This window comes from Pinus tabuliformis, chromosome 2_2, assembly GCF_031772625.1.
Source record: "Pinus tabuliformis cultivar Carrire ecotype Pingquan chromosome 2_2, CPIR1, whole genome shotgun sequence".
In the NCBI taxonomy this organism is placed as follows: Eukaryota; Viridiplantae; Streptophyta; class Pinopsida; order Pinales; family Pinaceae; genus Pinus; species Pinus tabuliformis.
The window spans coordinates 770,858,075-770,877,304 of record NC_142300.1 but is presented as its reverse complement, the minus strand read 5'-3'; the positions used below and the strand labels follow the sequence as shown (position 1 = coordinate 770,877,304).

The 19,230-nt window shown below is 35.1% G+C and overlaps 1 protein-coding gene across 1 annotated transcript; it reads right to left on the bottom strand.

Annotated features, from left to right (window-relative positions):
- Nucleotides 1-6,753: 6,753 nt before the first annotated feature.
- On the bottom strand, nucleotides 6,754-16,384 carry LOC149194965 (oligopeptide transporter 7-like). Its single transcript, XM_089407854.1, has 8 exons — nucleotides 16,300-16,384; nucleotides 15,693-16,195; nucleotides 15,509-15,600; nucleotides 14,782-15,351; nucleotides 14,441-14,696; nucleotides 14,139-14,321; nucleotides 13,579-13,939; nucleotides 6,754-7,013 (listed from the first exon to the last, which is right to left on the bottom strand). Exons 1-8 carry the CDS (start codon nucleotides 16,382-16,384, stop codon nucleotides 6,754-6,756), a joined length of 2,310 nt encoding a protein of 769 aa, XP_089263980.1.
- Nucleotides 16,385-19,230: the final 2,846 nt, after the last annotated feature.

Sequence of the window (19,230 nt, the reverse complement as noted above, 5' to 3'; positions counted from 1 at the left end):
GGTTTGTTGAAATTACATTATACCAAACAATTATTACCGTTGTTGACCCAAGATTGCGGCTGGAAGATGGAATGTTATAATTTGCAAGGAAAAACAACTACCCATTTTCATCTACCAAATACTTGCAGTATGATGCTCCTCATAAGAGCTTGTGACATTTTTGAATTGGTGGAATATTTTTTGCATTTCAATTCAATTCTGAATCACGATCCTACAAATTTGGATGCATTTTTATTCAAATTTACATAGATATTAAAAAAGAAAAAAGAAAAAAATTAATTAGATGGAAAGGGAGAACTCCACAAAGGACTTTGAGCATTATGGAGCGAAATGTAATTTGAAGAATTGGCCATTTGATATTATGAGATTTTCTCCTTTCATTTAAATAAAATCAACAATAATTTTTTGTGTACATAACTAAAATTAATTTCAAGAACCATCCCACAATCTAAAATTCAATATAGTTTGCAAACCATTTTTTTAATAATAAGAAGACTTTAAGAAGAAAACGTATACTGTGAACTATTATAACTCATGTGGATGCATTGTAAAGGATAATTTGAGATGAATATGTTATTTTATGTGAAAATAAAAATTCATATCTTTTAAAGCATATCGGTTCTCTTTTAAAACTAATCATACCGATGTGTTTGAATAATAAATTCACCAATGTGTTAAAATAATAAAAGCACCAATTTCTAAGATTTAAAAAATTAAAAAAGGAATTATATCATATCAATGTGTTAAAAAAAATAGCGCATTGGTAAGTTATCTTGATGGGTTCCCGTTACTAGTAAACACACAAGTACTTTTTACTAAGAAAAGCATTGATGTTCCAAAAAACTAGAAATGAAAAAAAAAACGACTTTATTTTCTTCAAAATGGAAAATGAGCGGTAATTAATCTTTCAAAATCTAATTTCATAAATTCTTTTAAATGGTAAGAAGCTATTCACTATTTCATTATTTTTTTTGAAAATTTCAAGGGAGAAATTTGCAAGAAAGAGATACTCGGAGAACTGTAGAGTAGCAAGAATACTTTGGAACAATATAACTTTTCAGAAGATATGAATGGTATGGTGATTCACTAACATCCCTACATAGAAAAAAAATTAAATTTCAGTGTTGAATTTACTTATAATAAATTTATAATTTGTGTTACATTTAATTAAACAAATCCATATAGTAAAAATTTAACTATTGATTTTACTAATATTTTCTTTTACAATATATTCTCCTACTTAGATTGAATTAAAAATTAAAAAATAAACAGAAAAAACCAATACTTACCTTAAAACCGATGCTTCTTCTTGCTTATGTGAGTACAAAATTTCACCTTAGGTTTAAACCCCTCCACTACTTCACAATTAGGGTTTTCATTTTAATCATTTTAGATTTAATTTGTTTGTGTTACTATATATAAGGTGTTTGACATGTAAAGTAGGGGTACCACTTATTGGATCAGATCCAAAAATTTTCGGCCCTATCAAGTTTTATTTTAAGAACAAAATTTTTTATGAGTACACATTGTGTAATATAATGCATCAACGCACCTCTCCCAAATACCGCATTTAAATCCAAAAACCTTATGTTAAAATTTTCATGTTTTCATTTTTTTACTGTGATGGCAATACTTTTATCTGTACATATAGCACCATCATAATTTAAAGTTATTTATATAAAAAAAAAAAATTCTACTTTTAGTTCTTAAGAATTAAATGTCTTGGTGTGTTTACTAAATTAAATGCTCCAATGCATTTTAACACATAAGTGTACCAATTACCACACTACTTTTAGCTTAACATTATGTGATTTATTATAAAATACATTTAATGGTTTATGTGTTGAATCATATAGGTTGTATATTAATAAAAAAATGTCTGAGAAGTGGTCAAGTAATAAAAATACTAATCAACAAAATGTTATCACATTTAAAAAGTAGAAAAGACAAGTTCTGCATAGATTCTTTACAAAATTAATATGTTTGAACTATGTGTAAATTTAACTAATATGTATTGCTTAGTGTGTGTCATGCAAATCCACAAAATGGGAAAGCTCAATAATATTATTTTTTTATCTAACTACAGAAGAGCGTAAAACCCCGATGAAATAATTACAGAAGGATGAATAAGGTGAATGAAAAAACATTGTTCAATTTCAGTTTTTTTTTTTAGTTGTCATTAATAATATACTTAAGAATATTTGATTGCATGTTTCAAACAATTTATTAATTCACATATGGTTAATTTTCTACAGTGACCAACAATGGAGGAAAAGAATGTCATTCTAAGAAAATAAAAATTATAGAACATGTAAATGACGATGAATCGGTCCTTAGGTCATCTGTAGTGGTGTTGGAGGTTAATTAAAGGGGGAGGGTGGAGGGGGGTGACTTTTAGAAAACTATGGGCGATATAGTGGAATGAACGCATAGACATACTTTCCACCTACAATATATAAATCAATCAAATGATTCCAATAGCTAAGCTATATTTAAATTATAGGAAATGTTTCTATAGCCATGGTGAATTAGAATTGCAATAGTTGCAATAGAAAAAACATACAACAACAAAAAAGAATCATTCAAAAAGTAATATGCCTAACCAAAATGATTTTCTAGAATTATATGTATATAATACTACAAGGCATTCATTTATTAACATCAATTCGATTATATTTAGTTTTCATATATCAATATAAAAATAGTTTATTCCTTTTTCAGTAGGATTATCAGCACCATTGCATTGTTACGCATAATGACCTGGTTGGTTGGAGAAGATAAAATTAACAAGGTTGCAACAACTTTTTGGCTTCCCCGATTCCCTTCTTGAAAAGTACTACCTAGGGAATTTTAAAAATATATAAGCACCGAGGTGTTGTACATTTTGGGCCCTAGTGTTGTTTGAGTTCAACATCCCGGTGATGGTAATATATATTATGAGAGCTGGTGACTTTTTTTTATTAAAGGACCCGTGCTTTTATAAACTTAATGCACTGATGCTCAAAATGTTAGTTTCTTGTCACGGTACTTTTATTTAAATTCACAACATTGATACATTTATATTGGTAGCACATCAGTGTGATTTATCTAGTTATCAAACCACTAAACCTCCAACCCCCTATATTTTTGTAGTTATGACGAAGTTATGTTATCAAATCTGCTAAAAGATACACTACCACAAATGAATGTTGTAGCATAGTCTTTTTTGACACTTTTTCCCAATTTTATAACACTAAAAAGCTCCACTTGAAGGTATTTTATTTTTAGTACATCAAGAAGGAATACAGTTTTGTTTCATCTTCCATAGGAAGTTAGGTCACTCATAGGTAAAATCATAAAGGTTCAAGAGACAATATATAATATGCTAAAAGAACTACATTTTTCTCAGGGAGAAAATTCAGTGTATGACCCAATCAATATAAATTACAATCAAATGAAGGATAAGGAAACATACATGCATCAACATGAGTTAAGAAATTTTCTGGATGAAGCAACAAATAAAATGGCTTTTGAAGAAGTATAGGAGGTAATCCTACCAACATACTATCAATATTTTGATCTATATGGTATTCAGAGGAGCAAGGATGATGATATGGAAATAGATCAAGAAAGAGAGTCAAGATCCATGAAGTTCAAAGTGATAGAGATAAATGAGGATGATGATGAAGAGGGTGATATTGATAAAGCCCTCCTAGTGAGTGCAGGAACTATTGGAAATCCATCAAGTGAACCCATGAGAGCAAAAGGCTCACAAGTCATAGTGTAGCACATACCCCAACATTCCATGTTCTCCTCTGTTGAGTCACCTTCATAGTCTCATTAGAAATAGGGACAAGATGGAGAAGTGGGACCCATGTAATAGCCCCTAGAAGAATTTAGTTATAAACTACGAGTTGTCCATTGTAAAATGTCTAGTGCTTTTCTATTACCAATAGTAGTTTAAGGTTAGGTACTAGGATGTTGTTCCTTATAAATAGGCTCCGTTTTGTTGTAAAAGAAGAAGAGTGAAAATTTTTATTAAAAAATTGTGTCAAAAAAATTGAAATCTATTGGGTATGTAATCTTGAGTTAGGATCAAAGCTAGGATTCTACAATACATGAAGGGTTGCAATTACATTCCTTTGTGTTCATGTAATTTTGATGTAATTTGAGTTTTGAAATTTCAGTTGAATACACATGCAATTATTCATGGAATTTCCGTTGGTACATCTTGTTTTCAAATGTATGGATATATGTTGTATATAATGAGAGAAATTAAATCAATATGATTTTAATCTTATTTATGTGATAATAATTAGGATTTTATGAAGCATTTATTCTTCTTATTAATTATCACATGGGTTTTTTATTCTAAATTCAAGTTCACTTTATATCTATGTTAAATGGAAAGATTCTTAAGTGCCTAGTTATTTTTCTTGTCCTCTAATTAATTTCCTCAAATTTCCACCATAACCATAATTTGTATTCCAAAACCTAAGTGTATGAATGCCTCAACCTTGAATGAAGTGAAAGAAATAAAAACAATGGTCCTTTTCTAAGGTTCCATGTGTTTTTCACGTAACTTCTAAACAAATAGATGAAAATTAATGAAGAAAATGAAGAAAACTCTAAACAAGAAATCTTATATGTTCCTAGCGTCTTCAATGTTTAGACAATGTCGTGTGACTTTGGGCCCCAACAAGAAGAGTGACTCTACCACGGGTTGGCTGGGAGTGCATAATTGTTTTATTTTATTTGTCATTCTCTTTAATTTATTATTAGTATTATGTGGAGGCATAGAGGTTAATTGATCTAAAATAGGACCTTTCACACTATCAATAACCTCTCAATACCTCACCTCGAGCTTTTGCAACCATTAAATTAAGCTCCTATGTCCCTAAATATCAATTTCCACAACCACAAACTTTATCTTCTTTATTCACAATCTTCATTTTTTGTATCCATGAATTTTAGCTTCTATAGTTGACACTTATTAATTTCATTGAGTGTCGCGAGTTAATATAATCCATTGATTATTTGTTCATGTAAGCCCAATATGAGCCATCAAAAGATCTAAAAAAATTGCATCTAAATTGGGGACTGACAATTGTAAAGGATACTAAGGTTTTATGCCTCTCTAACTAATACTCCTATAACTAAAACTAGATAAATAAGTATCTACCCCTCACTTATCCATTTATTCTAACAATTATGTAAAAGTAAATATCATCGAGAAAATCCAATAGTGTTTATATGCAACTCACAAACTACCATGATAAATTATAATACATGAAAAACTTTAGAATGAAATTATTTTATTGAAATTCTTCCTTAAAAAAAGACATTTTAGGAAACAAAATTTCCTAAGTGTTACCAAAACTAGCATTTGCAAAACCCTTCAAAACCTAAATTCATGTAATCTTGGGCATAGAATATATGTACCAAAAATACCAACGAGAAGAATCAAATAAAATCACAAGGAAGAAATGGCATAGAAAATCATATATTCATAACCATTTGCACTTTCGAATCATGATTGTCATTTTCGTGACGATGAAGGGTGAGCATCTAGTGTTTAGTTTGGTAGAAAATATGATTCTCCTCGGAATGTCGAGTCCAAAATTTTGGACAACTAAACAAAAATATGAATTAGCAAAAAGAGGAGTGTTCTTACTTATTCAAATTTCAAATTGCGATGTAAGGTCAAATGAATGCATGTCCTTTGTATGATGTCTGATAATGGATTGATATATGGTAACATAGACACATACAGGTACATAACCTTAAATAATGGTATTAGTGTCGGGTTTGATAACTTATGGGACTTTAATATTGGTTGCATTTCCAAGTTGAAGTGGTTGGATGAGATGGTTGGGAGGTAGATCTCACACTCTTCTCACCAAGCTACAAATAACTAAGTAATTCCTTTAGATTTAAAGTAAAACAATAATTTGATTTCCAATGAAAAAAAAATCAAAAACTTGTAAATCCCTTGTATCATACTCTCTTGTTATCCAAAAACCATACCATTTTGTGATAATATAATGGTGAAGAATGGTAATTCTTCTCCACCACAATAATTTCATTTCCAGTGGAAAAAAGTCAAAAACTTACTTTTCAAAATATTAATCAATTAAAAATACTACATCTAGATCCCTTATATCACGCTCTATCCAAAACCCATACCATCTTGTTATCCAAAAAGCATACCATTTTGTGGTAATATGATGGTGAAAAAGGCTAACTCTTCTCCACCACACATCTTCAATTCCCATAAATAAAATATTAACTTATTGCTATAAAGATAAAAAAGATAAACAAAATTAAATTCTCAAAAATAAATGCCCAAAAATAGAATTACACTCTAATAAAATTGACTTCCTTTAAAACATAAAATAAACACGCTTTACCGCCGAATTCAACGTCTCATTTTTAATAATAATAACAATAACTTCTTTTAAGTAAACTTATATATATATATATATATATATATATATATATATATATATATATATATATATATATATATATATATATATATATATATATATTAAATGGTAAAACAACAAGCATCTATGGCGTAAAAACCTAATTATCATAAGATACAATTCCATTTTGTAACGTAATGTCACTTCCTCGAATGCACAGACTGAAATAAAGAAAAGAAATGGGTTAATCCCTTCTAGTGAAGAAGAAATATCAAAACAGAACACCAAATTACAAAGCAACAACATCTGCCACAGGATGGAAAAATCAGTTCCTGGAAATCCTCGGCTATGGGCAGCTAGCGACGTCAATGCCTTTTGCTGCGGGACACTGTGCGAGGGAGCAACCGTCTATGTTTGCTCCCCACCAATTCAATGAAATATTTTGGTATCCCAAGCAGAAGTAGAGAAGTACTCCCATGAACGCCAATCCTGCGTCCAATCCTGCAGACATCACATAATTGTGACGCTCCCACCAGTCCTTCTTATATCTATAGAGTACAAAGCTGAAAAGGAATCCCATGAGTATCCAGCTTGTATAATTCACTGCTGTAGCATGTTGGAATATTAATTCCAACTGCTGTGCAGCAGCAGCAGCTATTTTACTTTATTCATTTGTCTTTATCAGGCGCCCCACATTTTTTCCGATCTTTTAAAGTCACCGCCATTACCATCTTTTCAGTCTTTAATTACTTTTGTGTTTCCTGAATGAAGAAGATCAGATTCAGCGCCACATCGTTACTTTACAGCAACCATATTAATGAGCAGACGGCTGAAAGAGATAAGAACCAGCCTCGAGCCGTAACAGCATTTATCAGTCTTGGGTTTCAGCACAACCGACTCAAGAAATACAGCAAGAAATCAAATCTGTTAATTATGAGCAGTAGATATTTCATCAGCAAGTTAAGGCGGTGAAGACCCTTTCCCGCACTATAAATAGAAACAGAAACAAAAGTAGAAAATATGTGAGAGAGATAGAGAGCGGATGAGAGCACGCAGCAGCGTGAAGAAAAATATTTCCAGAACAGTGAAATGCACAGAAGTGCAGTTTTGTAAGTTTTTTTTTGTATTGCACAGCAGTGCTGAAATTTTCTGAGATAAATGTTTTCTGGAACTGAAGTGTTCCTGTTGTAATCTGTTAGGAAGATCCCTCTACGTGAGGAAGACTTAGTTTTATGTGTTGGTTTATTTTCATAAATTGAAATTTCTTTCTGTGCGTTTCTGTTTCACCAAAAGTTATTTCGTCAAAATTTTTAGTTGCTGAAACAGCTCGTAACTCAAAAAATACTTGACGTCAAAATTTCCTGTTGCTGAAACACCACGAACAGCAACTGAAAATTTTTTACGTTGCTGAAACACCTGTTTCAGCAACTGAGAAAAAAAACTGTGTTGCTGAAACACCGTTTCCAGCAAACGAATTTTTCTGTTTTTCTGAGTTAAAAACAGAGTATTTTCCTGTGTCAAAACCAGAATGTTATTTTGATCAGTTTGTGATCCTGAGGCAAAGTGGAGTATTATTTTATGCTCGGTTTTTGAGTTTTTGAATTATCAGAAAACAGAGTATTGCTCTCTGTTCATATTTTTGTTTCGGAATTTATCAGAAAATTCTGAACAGTGGAAACAGAGGATTTTTCCACTGTATTTTGTTTGGAATAACCAGAAATTCCCAACATAGTATCAGAGCTTGTTCAGGCTCTTTGAAGACATCAAAGAAGCTGAAAGAAGATTTGTTGCTGCAGCAAATTATCCAGCAGAGTGAAAACGCTGTCAAGATATTTTTCAGATTAGTTTTTTGTGTAGCTACTGAAGACAATTAAGTGATTTTTTTTACAGTCAAGTATTGCAAGAATGGCCAGTACCAGCGTGGGTATGTTTAATACCCAGCTCCCACAGTTCAATGGGAAAAATTATGACTACTGGGCAATAACCATGAAAGCCGTGTTTGTCTCACATGATTTATGGGAACTTGTTGAATATGGATTTGAAGAACCAGCAAATGAAGAAGAATTTATTGGATTAACTCAGGCAGAGAAAGAGCTGTTGAAGAGAAATAAGAAGAAGGACTCAAAAGCCCTTGTATTCTTATATCAAGCAGTGCATGAGAGTGTGTTTCCGAGGATAGCAGCAGCCAAGACATCCAGAGAAGCATGGCAAACTCTCAAGACAGCCTATCAAGGCATGGAGAAAGTGAAGACAGCAAAACTACAGTTGCTGAGGAAAGATTTTGAGAACCTGCGTATGAAGGAGTCAGAAAATATTGACTCATTCTTCACACAAGCAATTGGTTTGGTCACACAGATAAGGTCTCATGGAGAAACTCTTGAAGAAAGAAGGATTATAGAGAAACTATTGAGGTGCCTACCCTCAAGGTTTGATGTGATTGTCACCACCATAGAAGAGACAAAGGATCTTTCAAAATTTTCAGTTGATGAACTTCATGCATCACTAATAACTCATGAGCAGAGGTTGAGTAGAAATGAAAACTCATCTCTGGAGCAAGCCTTCAAGACCCAGATGTCATTTGGAAGAGGAAGAAGTCAAGGCAGAGGAAACAAGAGAGGAAGAGGCAGAAGCCAATACAGAGGCGGAAGAAACAGTCCAGCAAACGTTCAAGGAAGAGGCAGCAATCCAAATCAGAACCAAGGCCATGGCAACAGCCAGCAAAGTGGACAACATCATGCTCAAGGACAAAGGTATGAAAAATCCAATGTCCAATGTTATTATTGTAAAAAATATGGGCACTATGCAAATGAATGTAGGAAAAAACAGCATGATATGAGTAATAGATCTAGTGCAAATATCACTAGAGAAAATATCAGTCAAGATAATGTGTTGCTAGTTTGTAATATGGCTGAAACAAACAGTGAAGATATATGGTTTCTAGATTCTGGTTGCAGCAACCATATGACAGGAAACATAGCCTTGTTTTCTGCTTTAGATCAGAGTGTGCAGTCACAAGTCACACTTGGGACTGATAGTAAAATTTCTGTTATGGGAAAAGGAGAAGTTAAGATATTTACAAAGAAAGGTGAAACGAAAACCATAGCAGATGTTTATTATGTTCCTGGAATGAAGTGTAATCTCTTGAGTATTGGACAACTTATTCAGAAGGGTTACAATGTTTTCTTTGAGAATGATGTATGCACTATCATGGACAGATTACCCAGCAAACGTTGTATTGCTGAAGTGAAGATGACAAGGAACAGGATGTTCCCTCTCAGAATAAGGGCAGATCTGAAAAATAAAGAAGTAGTTGCAGCAGTGACACAAGAGGCTCTCCAAAGCGTACCAAAGGATGAAAATTGGTTGTGGCATTTGAGGTTTGGACATCTTAACTTTGGAGGTCTTAATTTGTTAAGTAGAAAAGGAATGGTAAGAGGATTACCACTGATAGAAAAGCCAAACAGCCTTTGTGAAGGTTGCATATTGGAAAAACAACACAGACAAAGTTTTCCAACTGGGAAAAGCATAAGGGCAAAAGCACCCTTAGAAATTGTCCACTCAGATTTATGTGGACCGATGCAAGCTCCATCACTTGCAGGTAGCCAATATTTTCTAACATTTATTGATGACTTTACCAGAAAGACTTGGGTTTATTTTCTGAAGAATAAGAGTGAAGTGTTTGAAAAATTTCAAAATTTCAAAGCACTTGTAGAAAATCAAAGTGGGCTGCGTATCAAGGTTTTGAGAACTGACAGAGGAGGTGAGTATATCTCCAAAGAATTTTTACGTTTTTGCAGGGAAAATGGAATTCATAAGCAATTTACAGCAAGGTACACCCCGCAGCAAAATGGAGTTGCTGAAAGGAAAAACAGAACAATCATGGATATGGCGAGGAGCATGTTGAAGGCAAAGCATTTGCCAAATGATTATTGGGCTGAAGCTGTACACTGTGCAGTATATATTTTGAATAGATGTCCTACAAAAGCAGTGATGAACAAAGTGCCAGAAGAAGCATGGAGTGGGAGAAAGCAAGGAGTCACCCACATGAAAGTTTTTGGTTGTGTGGCTTATGCACACATTCCAGATCAGCTAAGGAAGAAATTGGACAGCAAAGGGGAGAAATGTATTTTCATTGGATACAGTGAAAAATCCAAAGCTTACAGGTTGTATATCCCATCCACCAAGAAGTTTTTTGTGAGCAGAGATGTTCAATTTATTGAGGAAGAAGCTTGGGATGGAAGCATAGAGAAAACAGTTAATGTTAAAAACTGTTTGTCTCATGATGATGATGATGAAGAGTTGGCTGAAACACATCCCCAAACAGCAGCACCAACAACAGAACAGCAAGAGACACCCTTGAGGAGAAATGAAAGTGCTTCTCCAAGCACACCACAAGGAGGAAATTCAAGTGCATCTACAAGCACTTGCACACCAAATGAAAGAGGTAAGAAATTCAGAAGTTTAAGTGATATTTATGAAGAAGGAATGAATTCTTTGTTTGCTTTGTATTGTCATGTTGATGACCCTGTTCATTTCGAAGATGCAATTAAAGATAAGAAATGGAGAGAAGCTATGGATGAGGAGATGAATGCCATAGAAAGAAATAAGACATGGGATTTAGTTGATCTACCAAAAGGTAAAGAAGTCATTGGAGTTAAATGGGTCTACAAGACCAAAAGTAATGCTGAAGGAAAGATAGAAAGGCATAAGGCAAGACTTGTTGTCAAGGGATACAAGCAGCAATATGGGAGAGATTATGAGGAGACTTTTGCACCGGTTGCAAGAATGGAAACAGTAAGAACAGTGTTGTCCATAGCAGCACAAAACAAATGGAAAGTTTACCAAATGGACGTGAAGTTAGCATTCTTGAATGGAGTATTAAAGGAAGAGGTCTACATTGAGCAACCTCTAGGCTATGAGAAGAAAGGCCAAGAGCACAAAGTCTGCAGATTGAAGAAAGCTCTTTATGGGCTGAAGCAAGCACCAAGAGCGTGGTACAGTAGGATAGATTCCTATCTACTGGAGAACGGATTTGAGAAGTGTGAGGGAGAACCCACTGTTTACATCAAAGAAAAAGACTGTAAAATTTTAATTGTTGTGTTATATGTTGATGATGTGATTTTTACAGGTAATGATGACTACCTCATTGAAAATTTCAAATCAGTCATGAAAGAAGAATTTGAGATGACTGACATGGGTTTGCTGAGATACTTCTTAGGAATAGAAGTAGATCAAAATAAAAATGGAATTTTTATTTCACAGGCAAAATATGTAAATGAAGTGTTGAGCAGATTTAACATGCAGGACAGCAAGACAGCAATCACTCCCACAGTGATGGGATTGAAACTCAGCAAAGAGGACAGCAGCAAAGATTTTGACCCTAGTGTGTACAAGAGCATAGTTGGCAGCCTCATGTATTTGACTGCAACTAGGCCAGACATAATGTATGCTGTTAGTTTAATTTCCAGATTCATGGAGAAGCCAAAAGAAACACATTGGCAGGCAGCAAAGAGAATTCTGAGGTATGTTAAAGGTACACAAAGGTATGGCATATTTTATACTGTTTCAGAATGTTCAGATTTAGTTGGATATACAGATAGTGATTGGGCTAGAAGTGTAGATGACCGGAAAAGCACATCTGGTTACATTTTTCACATAGGTTCAGGAGCCATTTCATGGGCTTCAAAGAAACAGCCAATTGTGGCATTATCTACAGCAGAAGCAGAGTATGTGGCAGCTACAGCAGCAGCATGTCAAGCGGTTTGGATGAGAAGAATGTTGAGAAGTCTATGCCAGGAGCAGGTAACAGCAACGGTTATTTTTTGTGACAATAGCTCAGCTATTGCATTATCTAAGAACTCTGTATTCCACAAGAGAACAAAACACATAGACACAAAGTTTCACTACATCAGAGAATTGGTGAACAATGGAGAAATCATTTTACAACATCGCAGGACTCAGGAACAGGTTGCGGATATTCTGACAAAGCCATTGGATCAGAAAAGTTTTGAGTTTTTAAGGAAACTTCTGGGTATGACTGATAACCCAGCAGTTGAAATTAAAAGGGGAGTGTTGGAATATTAATTCCAACTGCTGTGCAGCAACAGCAGCTATTTTACTTTATTCATTTGTCTTTATCCGGCGCCCCACATTTTTTCCGATCTTTTAAAGCCACCGCCATTACCATCTTTTTAGTCTTTAATTACTTTTGTGTTTCCTGAATGAAGAAGATCAGATTCAGCGCCACATCGTTACTTTACAGCAACCATATTAATGAGCAGATGGCTGAAAGAGATAAGAACCAGCCTCGAGCCGTAACAACATTTATCAGTCTTGGGTTTCAGCACAACCGACTCAAGAAATACAACAAGAAATCAAATCTGTTAATTATGAGCAGTAGATATTTCATCAGCAAGTTAAGGCGGTGAAGACCCTTTCCCGCACTATAAATAGAAACATAAACAGAAGTAGAAAATATGTGAGAGAGATAGAGAGCGGATGAGAGCACGCAGCAGCGTGAAGAAAAATATTTCCAGAACAGTGAAATGCACAGAAGTGCAGTTTTGTAAGTTTTTTTTTGTATTGCACAGCAGTGCTGAAATTTTCTGAGATAAATGTTTTCTGGAACTGAAGTGTTCCTGTTGTAATCTGTTAGGAAGATCTCTCTACGTGAGGAAGACTTAGTTTTATATGTTGGTTTATTTTCATAAATTGAAATTTCTTTCTGTGCGTTTCTGTTTCACCAAAAGTTATTTCGTCAAAATTTTTAGTTGCTGAAACAGCTCGTAACTCAAAAAAATACTTGACGTCAAAATTTCCTGTTGCTGAAACACCACGAACAGCAACTGAAAATTTTTTACGTTGCTGAAACACCTGTTTCAGCAACTGAGAAAAAAAACTGTGTTGCTGAAACACTGTTTCCAGCAAACAAATTTTTCTGTTTTTCTGAGTTAAAAACAGAGTATTTTCCTGTGTCAAAACCAGAATGTTATTTTGATCAGTTTGTGATCCTGAGGCAAAGTGGAGTATTATTTTATGCTCGGTTTTTGAGTTTTTGAATTATCAGAAAACAGAGTATTGCTCTCTGTTCATATTTTTGTTTCAGAATTTATCAGAAAATTCTGAACAGTGGAAACAGAGGATTTTTCCACTGTATTTTGTTTGGAATAACCAGAAATTCCCGACATAGCAGGGGGCATTATCCCCGTGGCTCCGATGAGAATAGGCATATTGATAAGCCTGATCCATTCTTTCTTAGGGTATGCCCTGTGAAACAACCACACTATGACTGGAGCGATTGCTCCTACTAAGAAAAACCAGTTGATTGCTCCATATTCACCAACATTTCCAAAAATCCTCCTGGGTCCAACTAATCCCCATATTACAGAAGCGGAGTAGAAGATGTGATCGCCTGGACATGTCCATGGGCTGTCAGAGGGCAATACAGCAGTGTCGCAGATATGGGGAATGGAATGCATGATCCACCATGCTGTGCTTAAGTACACAATCCCTGAAATAACTGTGCCCACAATCTGCACGCAAATTGAAGTAAAAGTTACAAGAAAGAATAATGGCTGTAAACTTGCCGTAAACATAGATTTTTAGTTAATCTTGTAATAAATATAAATTTGATCGAATTTTGGAAAATTCTATTTTAGATTGATGAAACTTGTACTCTCTGCCCTGCCAAGGTATGCTTGGTACAAAATTAAATAGTTCCATGTTAAATACCTGTACCCAGAACATTGCTCTAGGAGGGATTTTCATATAATGACCTAGCTTAAAATCGCCCAAGAATGACGAGGCTTGCCGCATGCTTATATATCCATACGTTTTGAAGCAAACACTTGCAACTGGTCTGCCTGGATAAACATAACCTATGATGTACTCCGTGATGATGTTCAGACCCGGCGTCTACTATGACCAACGCAATCCAAGGTTTAGTTTGACGCAAGATTGATGATAGAGTATGCTCGACATGGTTTTGCTTGACGAAACAAAAGTCAATTTGCATGAATGACGCATAGACCTACCTGATTGGTGGTTGCAGTGATAACCCCAATGGGTAATGTGAAGGAGGAGGCAATGCCACATGCAAGTATTACTCCCCACCATGGCAATTGAATCTGTTCACTGTAATATTCGCATGTAAAAATCGCTAAAGCTATAGTGCCGACGAGAATTCCAGTGAACCATAATTCTGGCACTTGCTTGTACTTTCTCATTAGTCTGGTGTGCACATCCAATTCCTGAAGTCTGAAAGCAGACAGGCTAAGCCTCCAAACATCCCTGCAACAAATTATAACCCATTATTGTCATTCTGAATGTTTTTCCATCCATGGAATCCTGATGAATTCAGGGAATGATAACATACTTTCCATGAAACAGGAGGAAGTGAACCAGTGTGGCACTTAATGCAGCGAACCCAACGCCATACGTAAAACCAAAGAATGCGGTAAGAGGTATTGGTCCATTCTTCTCATAAACCTCGCGGTCGAGATGGAAGTTTGAATCAACGATTCCGGCGATGTCGTATGGTTGGCCAGTGGAGGTGAAGAGGCTGTAAGAGATGATTGGGAATGTCTTTGCATGATACAAGTTGAGCCAATATGTTAATGGCGTTATCACATACATTACAAGAAAAAATCCGACTGCAGTGTTGGCTACTGAAAACCAGGGAGTAGCAAGAGGGCTTCTCAGGTAAGAAGAAATGGTGGACCAATCTATCCCTAGGCAGCCAATGCCAAGGCCATATAGTCCTGAACCCAATTGATGTGCAAGAACAGAGTGCGGAAAGACCCAGCAAATCCATGACAGGGATGTCACAATGGGAAATAGATAGCCGGGGATTACATAATAGGCAAAACTACATGAAAGGACAATCATGAAAAACTGGTTTCGTGTAAGGCCTCCTTTGGGCCTCTCCTCCTTCTTATGAAGAGCTCTGCAATCAACAAAATTGAAACAAAATAACGCTTCTCGTTCATATGTTAGTGAACGCTTATATTAATCAAATATCTGTAAACACGCATATATATATATATGTATATATATATATATATATTCATCCAATCATATGAAATGAGACTCATTTCCTGAACAGAGAAACCTGAACAAGCTTTGAAGGCCACCACATGGTAGGAGGTTCCACTAGATATTTTCTGAAGACCCCTGCCCATCCATACCCCAACATCTGCATATCTAAAACAGTAAGAAATATTGCAGACAACAACAAGCATCAGGGAATTTAACGAACCTTTCGAGCAGAAATGGTCAAAACCTAACCTGGGTTGTCATGACAACGAGTAAAGAAACGAAAAAGGTCAGCTTCCTCTGGTAGAAAATTTTGACAATATCGACAATGCCAATTGCATACACACCTCCTGACCCTGCATTGGCAAAGATTGTGATGAGAACATGCTCCTTTGTATTAAATGGCCCCGGATTCAGCGAGAACTCCCATGTGCTGCCTGCAAAGAACTTTTTGTTGGTTATGGTTGCTGCCATTAGTCGGCCAAGAGGGAGGACTGCAACCTGAGCAGCGATTGAACTAATGGAGAGGGGTTCCCTTCTGTACCCAAGAAACTGATTTAGAAACGATATGATAACGCAAGACAAAATTCCGAGAACCCACATCCTGAAAGTTAGGACGGGAATGGTTGGATCGTCCGTTGTAGGCACAGTGAGAGCCACCTGCTCGATCGGGGACTGGTCATCTAAATCTTCTTTTTTCTCATTGAATGATATATGTTCCTCATCTCCATCGTTTCTGCTGCGGCACGATATATCTGCAAAAACAACCATTACAAAACTCCAATAAGCTTTTCATTGCTAAAATGCAGAAAATGTAATCACAGAGTCGCCACTTGAGAAATCAACGCCAACGCCAAACCGACAAAAAGAGAATGCTGTGTACCATGTGAGGTCGGAATATATGCATTCCTCATCTCTACTTGTCTGGAACTTTCATTTTCCATTTCTACTTGTCTGCGGCACTCAGTTATTTCCTGTACCCTCGAGACGATTTGGCAGTGGATTTGAGAGGCCGAAGACGATAATTAAGTAGTGGCTCCAGCCATGAGAATTTCAAACATATATGATCCGGTGAGCTTAATATTTCATAGCATTTATATTTTTATTTAGTATTTATTTTAAGAACATCAATCTGCATCCTATCAATAAATTGTAATTAATATAATGTCAAATTTAAAAATATAAAATTGAAATATAATCCTCGTACTATGTGAAACGTAAAAAATAAAAAATGATATTGAGTACAATTTTTTAAAAACATTTTTAATCATTTATTTATTCCTGTATGGATAAACATTTTTTATTAACTCGTAAAAAATGTATAGTTAATGTTTTTCTCGGCTCACTTTAATCACATTAACTCCAATCAGATTTGTTAGTCACGAGAGCTAAGCAAAACCGGAGAACAACCTATCAACCTTCACAAAATAACAAAAAAATTAATGACAAGAGGTGTAAAAAAACCAGAGAATGAGAAGACAACTAGTATCCATTAAGGAGCATGAGGAAAGCGAGGTGCGTGACCGGAGTGCAGGTAGACAGTGATGATCACCATGGGCATGGAAATCCACATTAGATAAATGCCCTACCATCTAGTCAAGGCAATCGTTGATGTGTTGTTAGTTCCTTTTGATAGATTCCAAACGGTCCAATATATTCCACTAGTTTTTTTGTAGGCCATTGAGGAAGGAAATGACTTCATTACGGTCATCATTCCTTTGTTGTTGCATTTCCTCCAACATTGCTACAATACACGTCATCTAAGAGTCTAAAGTTTTGAGAGAAGGATGCTAGTCCATAATGCCTCATGAAGGGGCTCACACTTGAGCGAGCTCCCCATCAACCTCTGTCCTTCCAACCTCATCATCAACCAACACTCTTCTTTAACCACCCTGTGTAGCCTATTGGCCACATAGCCTCATCCCTTCCCAAAACCTACCACATTGCCTCAGTATTATTGCACGTGCACTAGGCCATCCAACTGAAAACTCCATTCAAGCACAAACATAGGACTCCCTCCCTTGAACCCTAGGCCATCTATGCCAAATGGAAAAGTTAACAATATTACTCCTAGTTAGAATTTGCAACTCCACCACCACCATTCGGCTACTGTAGTTATCTCAACTACCCAAGGGTTGCATTTTTGCATATCCGTGAAACCTTGTTGACAGTGAATTTCCATGACTCACTGCACGATACACAAAAATTAGAGAAAAAGGGAACTTGGGCAACATATCGCCCAACTCACCACACTCCACTAGAGAATAAATGATGTCCCACTCCAATAGACCACTCTCGGTAGTGAAACATAAACAAAACATAGAGAGACCCTAAACCACACTGCGAGACTTACCTGGATTCATTCACATGTTCTGGAGTCGTTCACGAGGAACACCACCGTGTAGCCCAAATACATAGAAAACTCTAGATATTTCTAGCCCCCAAATCCAACATTGTGCATGAATATTTTCGACAAAGGCACACTGGGAGCCATACCTTCTAACTGCAATAATTTGAAACAAAGGTACTAGGTGATCAATTATGCACATATTGGATGTCTGTGCATAGTCAATGTCATTTATGCCATCTACTCAATCTCCTATACCACAAAATCACCAAAAATGAAATGAGACAATCCTCTAGAGGTTATATGACTAAGCCCACTTCGAAATGCCTCTTGACTACCCTTTCCAAGACCCTTTTGTTTCACAACATAGCATAAGGAAATGTCCCTGCTGGTCCCATGAACGCTCATGCTACCTTTGATCCTCCACCCATCAAGATTTTTGTTATTTATCTTATTTATATTCATAAATATTTATTATTTATGGTCTGTGTAAAAATATTAGAGCACAAATTGGAATTGAGAATGAATTTGATTACTAAACATTGATTTGAGAATCAATACATAAAGAAACTAATTTGAGCTTAGTTGTACATGCAATATCTTAAAGCTAACTTAAGCTAAGTTTTCTTTATGTTTTGTTAATGTGCACATGCACCACATGCAAGCACTAGAGTTAAACAACTAAAGGCAAGTGCACACCACATGTAAGCACTCAAGAGTTAACTAACTAAAGCTAAGTGCACACCACATGTAAACACTTGAGTTAATTAACCAAAACCAAATATACATCACATGCATGATCTAGAGTTAAATTGAAGCTAATTAATACTAACTTGATGTATATACACAAAGTGAAACAATTATTCATTTTCTGTACTCACGTTTCTCATGTTTTAACAACAATGGCGACAATTTACTTCAAAACCAACAAAATGATAATAATGTACTTACTTGATCCATGCAAATTTCGCACATAAATTGTGAATTAAACTTGATTTTCATAGCAATTCCATTTTATTTTATTTTTATTTTTTTTTATTTAGATATGAAGTAGAAAATTTTCAATGTTGGTAAAATTTAATAAATTCCATACGTAATCTTAATTTTAAAATTAAAAAATAACCTTAGTACCCTTTATGGGAGACCAAAGTTAATGTAAAATACATTTTTTTTATTTTTTTTTGGCTTATTGTTTATTTTATCCATTCTCATACATACATAAATGAAATTTTCCTTTATTTATGGTCTGCGGTGTTCATTTATCTTTATAATCACTTTCTTCGAGTTTTAGTTAGAGAAGCAATGATGGGTAGTTTGTTTGGGATATGAGTTTTAGTTAGAGAAGCAATGATGGGTAGTTTGTTTGGGATATGAAAGATGTTAGTGACCTAACATTGGTAACAATATGAAAGATGTTAGTTTTTAAGTTTTAGTAATTTTAAT

Excerpts from the sequence above, each read along its gene's own strand:
- LOC149194965 (XM_089407854.1), bottom strand. The coding sequence starts at position 16,384 with ATGGAAAATGAAAGTTCCAGACAAGTAGAGATGAGGAATGCATATATT. Across the intron at positions 15,352-15,508 it reads AAGCTTGTTCAGGTTTCTCT|AGCTCTTCATAAGAAGGAGG; the intron begins GTTCAGGAAATG and ends TGTTGATTGCAG. Across the intron at positions 14,697-14,781 it reads TTCCTCCTGTTTCATGGAAA|GGATGTTTGGAGGCTTAGCC; the intron begins GTATGTTATCAT and ends AATTTGTTGCAG.